The sequence below is a fragment of the Macrobrachium nipponense genome, chromosome 37, assembly GCF_015104395.2.
Source record: "Macrobrachium nipponense isolate FS-2020 chromosome 37, ASM1510439v2, whole genome shotgun sequence".
NCBI classification, from domain to species: Eukaryota; Metazoa; Arthropoda; class Malacostraca; order Decapoda; family Palaemonidae; genus Macrobrachium; species Macrobrachium nipponense.
The window spans coordinates 47,343,966-47,359,766 of NC_061097.1; the positions used below are offsets into that span (position 1 = coordinate 47,343,966).

General features: G+C 42.5%; 1 protein-coding gene across 5 annotated transcripts in view; it reads left to right on the top strand.

The window, feature by feature from the left end:
• Positions 1-14,531, top strand: part of LOC135209243 (histone-lysine N-methyltransferase SETD1B-like) — a 51,509-nt gene extending 36,978 nt beyond the window's left edge. For all 5 annotated transcript variants that reach the window (XM_064241935.1, XM_064241934.1, XM_064241939.1 and 2 more), the window contains exons 14-15: positions 4,144-4,310; positions 12,376-14,531. In XM_064241935.1, coding sequence (XP_064098005.1) covers positions 4,144-4,310; positions 12,376-12,394 — 186 coding nt within the window. In that variant the 3' untranslated portion in view covers positions 12,395-14,531. The remainder of the gene's footprint in view (positions 1-4,143; positions 4,311-12,375) is intronic.
• The last annotated feature ends 1,270 nt before the right edge of the window (positions 14,532-15,801 follow it).

Below are 15,801 nucleotides of genomic sequence, written 5' to 3' on the forward strand. Positions count from 1 at the left end.
ATCAGGCCCTCCGACTAGCAGTAGATCAGATGCTGGAAAAGGGGGCGATCGAACTAGTGGCAGATCATCTTTCGGCAGGCTTTTACAACCGCCTGTTCCTAGTTCCGAAATCCTCGGGGATGGAGACCGGTGTTGGACGTAAGCGCCCTGAACTTCTTCGTCGAAAAGAAGAAGTTCACGATGGAGACCACTGCCTCGGTGTTAGCAGCACTCCGTCCAGGGGACTGGATGGTGTCCTTGGACTTACAGGACGCTTACTTCCACGTACCAATCCATCCTTCCTCGAGGAAGTTTCTAAGATTCATGATGGGGGGAAGAATTTTCCAATTCAGGGCCCTGTGTTTTGGCCTCTCGACGGCCCCCCAAGTCTTTACGGCCATCATGAGAAATGTAGCACAATGGCTTCACCTAGAAGGGGTGAGGATTTCGCTCTACCTCGACGATTGGCTTATAAGGGCCAATTCCAGAGATCGTTGTCTGAAGGACTTGAAGAAAACCCTGGATTTGACTTATTCCTTAGGACTTCTGGTCAATCTGCAGAAGTCAAGTCTGATTCCCGCTCAAGAGTGTGTTTATCTGGGGATCCAGATGAACTCTCTGAGTTTTCGGGCTTTTCCGTCACAGGAGAGGATAGCCCGGGGACTCGAAAAAGTAACAACCTTCTTAGGGAAAGAAGTATGCACAGTGAGGGAGTGGATGAGTCTGCTGGGGACGCTCTCCTCACTGGAGAAATTTGTTTCCCTAGGAAGGTTGCACCTGAGACCGCTCCAATTCTTTCTTCATCGGAATTGGAGTCGTCCTTCTCAGGATTTGAAGTTCTCCCTGTCAATTTCTCATCAAATCAAGAAGGAGTTAGCATGGTGGGCAGATCCCAACAAGTTCTCGCAGGGACTGTCTCTTCAATCCCAGAACCCCAACCTGGTGTTGTTCTCCGATGCGTCGGAAACAGGTTGGGGGGCGACTCTGGGAACCAAGGAGGTGTCAGGAACCTGGGTGGGGGACCAGTCTTTCTGGCACATCAACAGGAAAGAACTAATAGCCGTGTGGTTTGCTCTGAAAGAGTTCGAGTCAGATGTGACAGGAGCAGTTGTGCAGATAAACTCGGACAACACCACGGCTCTGGCATACATCAGGAAACAGGGGGGGACGCATTCCTTCTCTCTGTACGAAACAGCAAGAGATCTTCTTTTGTGGACAGAAGAAAGGGGGATAAAACTTCTCACCAGATTCGTGCAGGGAGAAAGGAATGTAAGGGCAGATCTCCTCAGCAGGAAAGATCAGGTCCTTTCCACAGAGTGGATTCTGCACCAAGATGTTTGCCAGAGCCTTTGGAAGTTGTGGGGCAGGCCTCACTTAGACCTGTTTGCAACTTCAAAGAACAAAAGACTGGATCTTTATTGCTCGCCCATCTCGGATCCAGGAGCAATAGGGATAGACGCTCTCCTACTCGATTGGAAAGGACTCGACGTATACGCATTTCCCCCCTTCAAGATTCTGGGGTTGACTTTAAAAAAGTTCGCAGAGTCAGATTCCGCGAGGATGACTTTGATAGCTCCCTTTTGGCCAGCACAAGATTGGTTCACAGAGGTGCTGGAATGGCTGGTGGATTTTCCAAGATCGCTTCCTCTAAGGAGCGATCTACTCAGACAGCCTCACTTCGACAGGTACCACAAAAACCTCCCCGCTCTCAGTCTGACTGGCTTCAGACTGTCCAGAAACTGGTCAGAGCGAAAGGCTTTTCGACAGCAGCTGCTAAGGCAATCGCTAGAGCTAGGAGGTCTTCCACCTTACGAGTGTACCAGTCGAAGTGGGATGTCTTCAGAAGATGGTGCAAGAGGAATAAGTTTCCTCTTCCAGTACCTCTGTGAATCAGAATTCAGACTTCTTTTTATTCTTAAGACAAGAATGTGGCTTAGTCGTTTCGACGATTAAAGGCTATTGTAGCATGTTGGCGAATGTCTTCAGGCACAGGGGCCTCAACTTATCGTATGATAAGGACCTACATGACCTTATTAGGTCTTTTGATACAACGAAAATGCAGTCTCCTAAGACACCTAGCTGGAATTGGGATGTAGTCCTTCAATTCCTTGGGTCCTCTAGGTTTGAACCCCCTAATTCAGCCTCATTCAGAGACCTTACTAGGAAGACTGTTTTTGATGGCTCTAGCTTCCGCCAGAAGAGTGAGTGAGCTTCAGGCGATTGATGGTAATGTGGGTTTTAAGGAGGACTCTCTCATTTGCTCTTTCCTTCCTGGTTTTCTTGCGAAGAATGAAAACCCATCAAGTCCATGGCCCAAGAACTTCAAGATTCGTGGGTTATCTTCTTTGGTAGGAGAAGAACCCGAGAGAACTCTTTGCCCAGTGAGAATGGTAAAATACTACCTTAGAAGAAAAGAGCAACTGAAAGCCAACCGAGAGGTCCTGTGGTGTTCAGTAAAAGACCCTACTCATCCATTGTCGAAGAACGCATTGTCCTTCTTCTTGAGAAGCCTCATCAAAGAAGCACACGGATCTTGCAGAGAAGAACATCTTAGCCTTCTTAAAGTGAAAGCCCACGAAGTAAGAGCCATAGCAACTTCTCTTGCTTTCAACAAGAATATGTCCGTGCGGAACCTGATGGAGACAACGTTCTGGAGATGTCAGTCAGTGTTCGCGAACCACTACTTACGTGATGTGAGAATCACTTACGAAAAAGGCTTCGCCTTGGGCCCGTACGTATCTGCGGATTCAGTGCTGGGGCAGGGAGCTGGAACTCATCCTTTTTAGTAGTATAAATTTTTCCCCTTATGTCTTGTGTTGTTGTTTGTTTTGGTTGCCTTAAAAGAGGATGCATGAAGGCATCTCTTTAGGTCGTAATACTAATCTTTAGTAGTTTGGTTAGGTGGTCTGATGAGTGTGGCTCCTTGCAGTAGTAGTGGTTAGGACCTGTTAAGCTAGGGACGAACTCCCTTTAACAGGATCCGACTTGGATTCTACCACACAAAGGGATCATATATCCCAGTGGTAGATCCGAGAGTCTTTCAGCATCAGGTCACGTCCTAGCTGTAGCTCTCCAGGCAATGCAGACTCAGAGACAGTATCAATGAAGTCTTCTGCCTGAACAGGTAAGAACCAAGGTTATTTATATCCTACAACATCAGTTGTTTCTTATCTCTCCTTATTACTTTAGCTGTCTCTTACCCTCCACCAAGGGTGCCAATCAGCTAAGTATATATCTGGCAGGGAAGTTCATGTACAAAAATGATATTGTTAAACTACAATAAAGTTTTGTACATACTTACCTGGCAGATATATACGTCTAATGGCCCACCCAGCCTCCCCTCAGGAGACAGGTGGAAGAGAAAATCTGGCTGGAGAGATAGATTGGTTCATACACCCGCCACCCAGCGGCAGGTAAGGTAGACCACCTGACCTACCTGTCGCGTGTGCCGCGAGATTTTAAATTCTGTCGGGAACGTCGGAGACTATAGCTAAGTATATATCTGCCAGGTAAGTATGTACAAAACTTTATTGTAGTTTAACAATATCATTTTCATTAGTTATTTATATTTATTTCTCATTGTTTTCTGTATGTAAAATGGTTTATTCTCTATGAAAATAATTTTTTTTTATATTTTTGGGAGTCTGGAATGATTTAATTGGATGGAATAATGGCAATAAACTGGTGCAGTGTATTGTGAGTACTAAATGGTCAACAGTGGTTTAATATTCTTGGCAGAATTAGGAAAAAAATTCACTCGGATGTGAACAGATAAACAAGACCTGATATACAAACATAATTAACAGCTGTAATATATTTTAGCTATGGAAACTGAATTCTTTATTATAATCTCGATTGTAGGCAATTGATTAGGGTAGCTGGAAAATGAATTCAGATCCAACTTTCATAACTACAGTGTAGTTCTTGATATGAATAAGAAAATGTATTTGGTTTAATTGCAGTGATTATCTCTTACCATTTATGCCTTAAGGTTAATTTTATTTACTATTTGGATAGGACCTGGTCGAACAAACATTCATGATATTACTAGTTTTTGGGGATACTTAATTTTCTTGGAAAGGTTCTAGCCAGTTAACTAATGGAAGAATTTTATCTGCACCAAAAATATCCAAGTTTATTAATAACAAAAATTATTAATTTCAGGGTGATACACTGTTGAGTAGTATACTGAAAGTTGGTCATTCTCAGCAAGTAGTGAACTTTATCTGTGAAACCATCTTTCAAAATCCTGCGGACATCAATAGAATTTTCAGCCAAGAGAAAATAGAATTTTACCAATTCTTCAAACAGTCATACCCTGTCTTGGGAGTGTAAGTATTTTTGTTGTCTTTTTTTTTTTTTTTTTTTTTTTTTTTTATTATTGGGATCACAGTTCCACTAGGTAATGGAAAATAAAGATTTTTCTCTTTTCTCTAGTCATTCTTTCATCATAGTGAAGTGCTGGAATGTAATAATGAATGTAATACAGATGACCTCTAAAAGTTATGTTGACAATATTATGTAGTATTGAAGGGTCTTTCCAGCATCGCGTTTCTTCTTAGCTGTACTGTTTTATTTTTCCAAATTATTATATTTGTGGGTTTCCATTTTTTGCTGCCATTTAAAAAGAGCTACCCATGCAGGCAAGACTATACAAGTAAAAAACTGACTCAGTTACCTGATTATGCTACTGTATAATCATAGCTCAGCAATTTTGTTGAAAGAAATTTGTGATTTTCAGTTGTTAGCACAAATATGAAAATAAGTAAATTTTTTATCATTACAATTTTCAGTGTTAACATATAATGTTTTCTGTAAACTAGTCCAAAAAGCAGTGAAATTATCAATTATTCTTTGGAACACCACTTCATGTAAAATAACCACCTCAACTTAATTGTTTTGTACATGAACTTTCCTGCCAGATATATACTTAGCTTACGTCTCTGACGTCACGACAGAATTCAAAACTCGCGGCAAATGCGACAGGTAGGTCAGGTGATCTACCCCACCCGCCGCTGGGTGGCAGGTGTATGAACCAATCCCCCTTTCCAGTCATAATTTTTCTGTCGCCGGTGTCGACTACATCTGTTGTCGATACCTCTCGATTTTGAATTATTACTCGTTTTCGCCCTGGATTGTTTCAACGGACTTTTGGTGAAGTACCTGCTCCTTGGCTTGGCATTTGCGATTTGTGGACTGGTTTTGGATTATTCTTTTGATTATTCTTGGAATTTCATTATGTCTGATTTGGAAATTAAGAAATCAACTATGTTCAGAGTTTGTTCTGTTACCGATTGTAAGGTGAGGCTACCGAAAGCTGCGGTAGACCCTCACACAGTATGCATGAGGTGTAGGGGGAATGACTGCTCATTTATTAACCCTTGTAATGAATGTGGTAATTTGAATGAAGAAGAATGGAAGGCGCTTTCTTCTTATGTAAGAAAGCTTGAGAAGGACAAGGTTAGGAAAGCTTCATCTAGGAGTTCTAGTAGGTCTCGCGCTAGCGAGTTTGAAGTTGGTAACCCTGTTGTAGATGTAGCGCCTTTTCCAGTTTCAGCCCCTGCTTCCTGCACCGAACCCGAAGATGCGCCTTCGGAGGTGGACACTATGAGAGCCACTATTCGCAGCATGGAGCTGAAAATTAAAGTGCTAGAAGGTAAGAGTGATAGCAATTTGTGCAGTGATCCCAGTGCAGTGGAGGGTGCGTCTGATCGGCTCCCTAATGCTTCTAGGCCTAGACCTCTTCCAGACTCCCAGACCCAGTGGAGGAGGAAAGTCGAAAGCCGCAGGAAGGTTAGGGAGAACCCCCACCGGTCAGGCGTCCCCTCGGTAGCGCCTGATGTTCGATCCCAGGCTACCTTGGATCGCGCCAAGAGAGAAGTCTTACGGCAATGCTTCTCGTCTTCGCCTTCTCCTTCGCCCAAACGTGGTTGGAGCTCCTCGGAAGCTTCTCGGCCGTCGAAGAGAGCCTGGCAGGCTTCTTCCGCTCTCCCCTCCAGCCTGAAGTTTTTTCGGAAAATCCTGGATTGGATGTCAAGAAACCAAGGTTTTCTTTGGAGTTTCGCTCTCCTAGTAAGGATCGAGCTGCGTCTCCCGTGAAGGACTTTGTTAAGTCTCCTACACGTGTGTTGGCTAGTCTGCAGGCGCAGATTACGGCTCTGGCTGACTCCTTGATTGTGAATGCTGGTCGTAGGAAGGACGTCTCGCTCCCGGTAAAGAAGTCCAGGCGCTCTTCTCCAGGCTTACGCTATTCGTCAGTAACCGCCCTCTCTCCAGGAGTGGATCGTAGTACGAGGCGCTCTCCTGCGGACATCGTTTCTCCGTCGGACAAGGGGCATGCTTCCCGTAGACGAGCCTCTCCTGACAGGCGCTCGTCTCGAGACAGGATCTCTCCCGCTGGCAGACGCCAGGAGCCTGGTAGGCGTTTTTCTCATGGTAGCCGCTCTCCTTCAGGCTTTCGCTCTCCTGTGACCAGACGCCCTTTGGTAGACAGGCGCTCTTCTCCTGTCAGCCGCCCTTCGCTTAGCAGGCACCAAGAGCCTGGTAGCGCTCTTCTCCTTCAAGGCGCTCTCTCCCGATTTTCGCTCTCCTCGAGTTAGGCGCCGGGGAATCTGTCAGACGCTTCTCGCCTGGTAGCGCTCGTCGCCAGAGATTCGCTCTCCCCCTCGCAGCAGGCGCCAAGAGCCTGATAATCGCTTCCCGCATGACGGCGCTCTTCGCCAGGCAGACCGCTCTCCTTTAGACAGGCGCCAGGAGCCTGATAGACGCTTTTCGCCTAATAGGCGCTCTTCGCTAATAGGCGCTCTTCGCCTAATAGGCGCTCTTCGCCTGATAGGCGCTCTTCGCCAGATTTTCGCCCTGCGTTCGTTAGGCGCCAAGAGCCTAGAATGCGCCCTCATCCTGACAAGAAGGAGTTTTCAGGCAGAAGCTCAACGGAAGTTATAACTTCCCCGGTTAGATGTCAGAGTTCTTCCAGACATTCTTCCAAGGATGGACTCTCGGCTGAGGACAAGACAGCCTTTCATCGTAAGGATCGTGAAGGATCTTCGGCGGAAGAAGAACAGGATCCCTCGGAAGAAGAAATTCCTAAAGATTCCTCCGTTTCTTCATACAAGCGGTTGACGGACCTGTTGCTTCAGGAATTTGGAGACGCCCTTTCCCCTGTCGCCCCGCCCTCGCCTCTTTCGTTATTTTCGACTTCGAAAACTTCGAAGGTTTCATCCTGTGTCAGGATGAAGCCTGCAATCTCTATGAAGAAGGCGCTTAGAGGTTTTGGTGAGTGGCTTCTTTCGAAGGAAGAGAAAGGGAAGACGGTGTTCTCTTTCCCTCCTTCTAAGCTTACTGGGAAACTAGGATTCTGGTATGAATCGGGAGAACCCTTGGGCCTCGTTCTTCCATCCTCGGCAGACTCGGACTTCTCTTCACTGGTGGATTCCTCTCGACGCTCTGCCCTCAGTCTGCTAAGACGACATGGGGGATGAATGAGCTTGACCACCTGTTGAAGGGAATGTTCCGAGTCCTGGAGGTGTTTAACTTCCTAGACTGGTCTTTGGGCGTTTTGGCCAAGAAGACGCAGACCCCGGATTCCATTTCTCCTGAGGATCTTATCAGTGTTCTCACGTGTATGGACAAGGCAGTGAGGGATGGATCGAGTGAAATAGCTTCACTTTTCGGAGCGGGAGTGATCAAGAAGAGATCTGTGTACTGTTCGTTCCTGACGAAATCAGTATCGCATGCTCAGAGAGCCTCTCTCCTGTATTCTCAGCTCTCTCCTCAACTCTTCCCTAAGAAGATCGTTCAGGATGTTTCTTGTGCCCTTTCAGCTAAGGCTACACAGGACATGCTAGCCCAGTCTACCAGGAAGCCTCACTCTTCTTTCCAAGCTAAAACCAAGAGAGAGACTCCAGTTAGGCAGGAGCCCTTTCGAGGAGTCCCTCCTGCCAGAGCTTCTTCCTCTAGAGGATCTAGACCCACTAAACGAGGGAAGACCTTCTCTAGATCCATCAGAGGGAAGAAGTAGGATTCAAGTCCTCCAGACATCAGTGGGTGCCAGACTTCTGAAGTTTGCCGACGTCTGGGCCCAGAAAGGGCGGACAACTGGTCACTCTCGATTGTCCGCAAAGGCTACCTCATTCCCTTCTTATCAAGACCTCCGTTGACGACGACTCCGAGGGAGTTGGTAGCCAAGTACAAGGACCCCATCATGAATCAAGCCCTCTCTCTAGCAGTAGATCTTATGCTGGAGAAGGAGGCGATAGAACTAGTGAAAGATCCTCATTCTGCGGGTTTTTACAACAGACTGTTCCTAGTTCCCAAGAGCTCAGGAGGATGGAGACCGGTTCTGGATGTAAGCGCCCTGAATGTCTTCGTAGAAAAAAGGAAGTTCGCCATGGAGACAACTTCTTCAGTGTTGGCGGCTCTTCGTCCAGGGGACTGGATGGTGTCCCTAGATCTTCAGGACGCTTACTTCCATGTGCCTATCCATCCTTCTTCACGGAAGTTTCTAAGATTCATGATGGGAGGGAAGATCTTCCAATTCAGGGCCTTGTGCTTCGGCCTTTCGACAGCCCCTCAAGTTTTCACGGGTTTAATGAAGAATGTAGCGCAGTGGCTACATTTGGAGGGAGTGAGGCTGTCTCTCTATCTAGACGATTGGCTGATCAGAGCAAGCTCACAAGAAAGATGTCTGGAGGACCTACAAAAGACACTGACTTTAGCAAGTTCGTTGGGGCTTCTGGTGAACTTCCAGAAGTCACAATTAATCCCCAGTCAAGAGCTGATATATCTGGGGATTCGGATGGTTTCTCCGGATTTTCGGGCATATCCGTCACCAGAGAGGATTGCTCGTTGCCAAGAGAAACTAACGACCTTCCTAGAGAAAGATGCATGCACAGCGAGGGAGTGGATGAGTCTGTTGGGGACACTTTCCTCGCTGGAGCAATTCGTTTCTCTAGGAAGGTTGCATCTCAGACCTCTCCAATTCTTCCTTTACCGGAACTGGAGGTGTCTCTCTCTAGACCTGGAATTCTCCTTCAGGATATCAAAAGGAATCAAGAAGGACCTTCTGTGGTGGACAGATCCTCTCCGATTTGCAGAAGGTCTGTCTCTGTACATGCCAAACCCGAACCAAGTATTGTTTTCCGACGCGTCGGAGACGGGTTGGGGTGCGACCCTAGGGTCAAGAGAAGTGTCAGGCACCTGGGAGGGGAACAGGTGTCCTGGCACATCAACAACAAAGAGTTGATGGCAGTGTGGTTGGCGTTAAAAGCCTTCGAGCCCCACGTCCGAAATGCTATAGTTCAGGTCAACTCGGACAACACCACAGCCTTGGCTTACATAAGGAAGCAGGGGGGGACACACTCTTTCTCCCTGTACGAAACAGCGAAGGACTTGCTGTTGTGGTCTCAGGCAAGGAAGATCGTTCTCCTCACCAGGTTCGTACAGGGAGAAAGGAATGTCAGAGCCGATCTCCTGAGCAGGAGGAATCAAGTGCTCCCCTCGGAGTGGACTCTGCACTCAGAAGTTTGCCAGGACCTGTGGAGGTTATGGGGCAGACCTCATATAGACCTTTTTGCGACAGCAAAGAACAAGAGAATAGACCTCTACTGCTCCCCGATCTCGGACCCAGGAGCAGTGTCAGTCGATGCTTTCCTCCTAGACTGGCGAGGTCTGGACGTCTATGCTTTTCCTCCATTCAAGATTCTGAGTCAAACACTCAGAAAGTTTGCGGCCTCGGAAGCGACAAGGATGACGCTGGTAGCTCCATTCTGGCCGGCCCAAGATTGGTTCACAGAGGTACTGGAATGGCTAGTGGACTTTCCAAGAGTTCTTCCACAAAGAGTAGATCTGCTCAGACAACCCCACTTCGACAGGTATCACAGAAACCTCCCCGCTCTCAATCTGACTGGCTTTCGACTGTCAAAAGTCTTGTCAGAGCGAAGGGGTTTTCAGCTAAGGCAGCGAAGGCTATCGCATCAGCTAGAAGGCCCTCTACCCTTAGTGTCTACCAGTCGAAGTGGGACGTCTTTCGCCGTTGGTGCAGAAACCAGAAGCTTTCCTCTTCCAGTACCTCTGTGACCCAAATCGCAGATTTCCTGGTTTTTCTCAGGGAAAAATGTGGTCTTGCAGTTTCGACCATCAAAGGATATCGGAGCATGTTAGCAGCTGTGTTTAGGCACAGGAATTTAGATATCTCCAACAACAAAGATCTACATGATCTGCTAAGATCTTTTGAAACTTGCAAGAAACCCTCGTCTCAAATTCCGAGCTGGAACCTGGGCGTGGTTCTTCGTTTCCTGAGGTCCCCGAAGTTCGAACCTCCCCAGTCATCTTCTTTCAAGGATCTTACGAAGAAGGCTCTGTTTCTTTTGGCTTTAGCATCTGCCAAAAGAGTTAGTGAGCTTCATGCTCTAGAAGGAAGGGTAGGTTTCAAAGGAGATTCCGTGATTTGTTCCTTCCTTCCTTCTTTTCTAGCTAAGAACGAGAACCCCTCAAATCCTTGGCCAAGGAGTTTTGAGGTTCCAGGCTTAGCTCCCCTGGTAGGGGAAGAGCCAGAAAGAACTCTTTGCCCTGTGAGGACTTTAAGATACTACCTCCAGCGGAAGAAGTCTCTTAAGGGCATTAAGGACAGACTTTGGTGCTCTGTTAAGGATCCCAGTAGACCATTGTCTAAAAATGCTTTGTCCTTCTTTATTAGAAGCCTCGTGAAGGAAGCACATTTGGCTTGCAGTGAGGATCACTTCAAGCTTTTGAAAGTCAAGGCTCACGAGGTAAGAGCCATTGCGACGTCCTTGGCTTTCAACAAGAATATGTCACTCCAGAATCTGATGAAAGCAACATTCTGGAGATGCAATTCAGTATTCACGAACCACTACCTTAGAGACGTCAAGATTACTTACGAGAAGTGCTTCGCGTTAGGCCCGTATGTATCGGCGGATTCGGTGCTGGGGCAGGGAGCTGAAGCATATCCTTTGTAAATTTTTTCCCCTATTGTTTGTGTTGTGTTTTTATGGTTGTTTGAAAGAGGATGCGGGTAGGCATCTCTTTCTATTCGTATTGCTAACATTTAGAATGGTTAGGTGATCTGTTTGTGCTAGAGCTCCCTGCATTGGTAGTGGTCAGGCTCTGTCATTTAAGAGGGCGAATCCCCATTGACATGATCCGACTTGGATTCTACTGAGTAAGTGGATATCAAATCCCTTCGGTAGACCCAAAGAGTCTTTTCAGCTGTAGGTCACGCCCTCGCTGTAGCTCTTCAGGCTTTGCAGACTAATAGACAGTAACTATGAAGTCTTCAGCCTTATCAGGTAAGAACCAAGGTTTGTTAGTATCCTACAACAGATGTTGTTTCCCCTTTTTCCTTGTTACCTCTGTCTTTTTCCCTCCACCAAGGGTGTCAATCAGCTAAGTATATATCTGGCAGGAAAGTTCATGTACAAAAATGATATTGTTATTTTACAATAAAGTTTTGTACATACTTACCTGGCAGATATATACGATTGATGGCCCTCCCAGCCTCCCCTCAGGAGACAGGTGGAAGAAAAATTATGACTGGAAAGGGGGATTGGTTCATACACCTGCCACCCAGCGGCGGGTGGGGTAGATCACCTGACCTACCTGTCGCATTTGCCGCGAGTTTTGAATTCTGTCGTGACGTCAGAGACGTAAGCTAAGTATATATCTGCCAGGTAAGTATGTACAAAACTTTATTGTAAAATAACAATATCATATTTCTTAACTTACCAACTACATTATGATTATTTTGTGCCATTCTAGATGTGATACATTTTTAGATAAATCTCATGAGTGGACTATCAAGTCTTATTATTATTATTATTTGTTTAAGCAGCCATTTCCGACTAAGTCCAATCGGCTTAGAGTAAAGGTTAGTTTAGGTTAGGAACTATGTGTCACTGCTGTTAGCTGCAAGATATGTAGAAAATATCCTTGTGCAGGCTATATTTTACACACTTTATTATTAAAGAAATTTTTAAATTTATCAGAAAGTCAGACCACCGGAGCATCTGATAATTTTAGGTGCTACTGTATTCTGCTTGAAGGTTGTGTAAAATATTGTTCAAAAGATTGCAGCATTTAGCACAGGGAACTTATCATTACCAGTAGAAGATAAAAAGGTATATTCCGTGATGTGTTAGTGAAATGTATATACAAACTAAAAATTCATTTCATTTACTTTTGTAACATGGTAATTTGAGCAAATAAGTGACTTGAACTTCTAGACTTGTATGGAAGGCCTGGATAATTTATTACTGAATATTGTATCCAGTATGCTTCACAGGGCATACTGTAGAAAGTAATGCAATAAAAAAAATCAGTACGCCTTTAAGTTCTTTAAATAATAATATTTTTATTTTACACTATGAATTTTAATTTCAGGTTCCTTCCTGACTACTAGAAAGTGGAGATGATGAAACCTGTGAGGCTTTTGGAGAGTTAGGCTTTCTTTTTGAAATATAATAGTTTGAAGTCTCAGGAGAATTTGCCATACTTAGAAAAGTGTAGTGCTGTATTATAAATTTTATCAGTGTTCTAATGATTTGCTCAATTGTTGTGCCTGCATGATAATTTTGGCTCAAAGGACTTACAACAGTTCAAATGTATGCAGGAATATTTAGCGGTATGGTTAGATTGCCACAGGAATCTGTAATATTAAAATTACTATGGAACTTTGGTTGGGTCTATTGCTTCTCTATGAATTCAGCAGAAAAAACTGAAGGGAATGTTTTTGCACTGCCAGTGGAAAACAAAGCTGAGGACTATAGCTATAACTGGAGCTGTAAGCAAATCTATAGGTGCCCTACTACTTTAACATGCAATTTTTAAGTCTTTCCAAGTGTACGTGTACAGTAACTAGAAAAAAAAGAAAACTGAGGGATGCATATTCTTTCGTGTGCAAAGTAGAAACAGTATTAGCATGAGTAAAGGTATGTATATGCAGGTATATAAATTGTTCCCTTTGGGATAAAAATGATAATCCAGTACCACTCATGGTATTACTAATGCTGTTTTTAGAATATGGGACCAATCATGACATTACTACTATTGGTTTTTTTTTCTATAGATTATATTAATCTTTTTTTACCTTCAGAGGTTATTCCTACATATTTTTTATTACACAATAACAACTTAGCTTTTATGCATCTGTTAGGTAGATATGTGGGTGATAATCAATGAAAATTTGACTATGATGTGAAAATGCATAAACACTGTATGTGGAAATTTTTTATATTAGCTGTTGGAATAGAATGTGGTGTAGATAAGAGTACAGTATCCCTAATACAGCAAAAGCCTTTACCATGAGAGTTACCATATCTACTTTGGTTTATGTATTAAATATTCACTTTATAGGTTATGAGATATTTTATCACATAATTTAAAATTTTCTGTTCCTTTTGAAGGCCTGCACAAAAAGAAATTCTCAATGAAATGTTTTATCACACAGTAGTTTAAAGTACTGTGTTTCATTTCAAAGTCTGTCTAAATGGAAATTGTCAAGTGAGTGTGAAGTTGGGAAATCACGTGATTTTTATTGAATGCTATTATATTTTTCCATTGGTTCCCAATATATTTCATTCAGATTGTTCAGTCTTCAGATATATGAATTTTATGAAAAAATTCTTTATGTTTATGTATGTATATAATGTATGTAGAAATAATCATTTAGTAAATAAATACTTTTAGAAAAAAAATTATAAATATTTCATATGCAAACTGTTCTTAGGTATACATAGTGCCATTGTTGTTGTTCAAACAGCAACTCCATTTTTAATTCTTTCTTTACATAAGCTTTCTCTTCTTGAAAGTTCCCTAATCAGTCCTGAGTAAAGACACTTAGTGATCTGGTTGAACTGAAGAAAAGAAGAAAGACATCTTGTGTTATCACCCTTAAAATTACAATATCAGAAATGATTGCGGTCACTGAATTAGGCAAAGGACATTACTATAAGTTGGAAAAGCATATTCTACATGGGACAGACCTCCTAATATGCTGTAAAGATCTGGGAAAAAAGGAGCATATATACTTTTTCAATACCTCTATAAAAATTGAGGTGTGTCTTACATGTTGGCAAATATAGGTTCCAGAACCTGCCATAAATGCAAAAATCCCCACTAAAAATTCTTATAAAGCGGCTTATAACTGCCAAATGTCCAGTACCCCATAAACTAAAATGTTTATAACTCTAGAACAGTTAATATCACTTCAAACAAAAATACACGCAAACCATCATCCCAAAACATCCTAACACAGATTAATACCCTTTTACAACTGTTACTCTTCAGTATATATACCCCCTAAAATGTTTATAACAATGATTTACTAATTTTAAAACACTAATATGTATTAATGTAAACAGTAAAATATCTATTAAATGTTTAATACAAATTAAAAAAAAATTTTTATACAAATTAAATAAATCTGTCTTACAGAACATTTGATAACTAATCACGTTGCCCTTTTACTTGTATACATAAAATAAGCGGTTTTCTCTCTCTATTGAACTATTAGAACTTTTTAAAATTATCACTAATTTGTGTGTATAACTGCTTATTCACTAATCACTGTATTTTTTCATATTGTGTTCATGACTGAATAGAATATGATAAAAATAATTTACAGTTTACTTATAACATATTAATATTCTATTCAGCTCATTCCATGTTTGCATGGACTAAACATAATAGGTGCACACTCTCTCTCTAAGGGTTATGCAAGATGTATTTGAAATATTACTAAAAAATGTTTTGGATGATAGAGGATATTGTATACTTATAATGTAGTTATGTATCTATTAAGCTCATTCCAGGTTGGGCCCCAGACTGAGCTTAATAGGTGTATGATTCTCTCTCTCTCTCTAAGGGTAATGTAAGATGTATTCAAAATGATATTACAGTAGTTTTTTATAATAAAGCATGTTGTACAATATTTAAAATGAGCTTAATAGATACCTAACTACATTATAAGTACAGTGCTGCTCTAAGATAAAAAGTGAATTAGTAATACTTTTAGAGATATAGTCCTTAGAGAAAATCAGCAAATTAGTGCAAGTACCCCGAGGAAAAGTGAATAATGTGTTCCACAAAAATCCGTGGCAGAGTGGACCGCGGAAATGTGAAATGTGTTTGTATACAGTGTTTTGATAATAGGTATTCCTGATGTGATACCATAGAATTCTTATTTCTTCATTGAAGAGGTTATTTCAGAACAATATAATGGTACGTATACATTTTTCCTAAACACATACATTCCTGTTAACCATTACCAAAAGAATATGTACATTCCCAAGAAGCTTACAAATTTCCATGTTTTGGGTATACAGGATTACCCACAATAATATGGATGTTAAGATTATCTGCCACTCTCGTACTCAAATTGATTGTGATTGCAGTTATAAGTGTAATGGTGACTTGGTTGGATATTACAATTACTAGGAAGTGTTACTTGAAGAACGGAGGTTTTATTTCTGAAATTATTAATCATTGGAACTGGGCATAATTTTCTAAAGAATGACAATGCTATCAGCTGGTTGTTATGCTGTCGAAACTTACCTTTGTTAAATGATAATGAAAAGGAACAATTTTGTGTAAAACATTCCTGAATGTGTAGATATCATTAGTTTTAATCTAATTTGGTCTCTGAAATGAAACGTGCATACTGTAATTTAAATTAGATGTTTTACTTAGATGATCATAAGGCTTTCTTTAATTCACAAGTAGGATTCAAAACAGAGAGCACTGGATTGTAATAACACAGTTAAGTAACAAAATCAAAATTTCAACAAAAAGTCCAATGACAAATCAAAG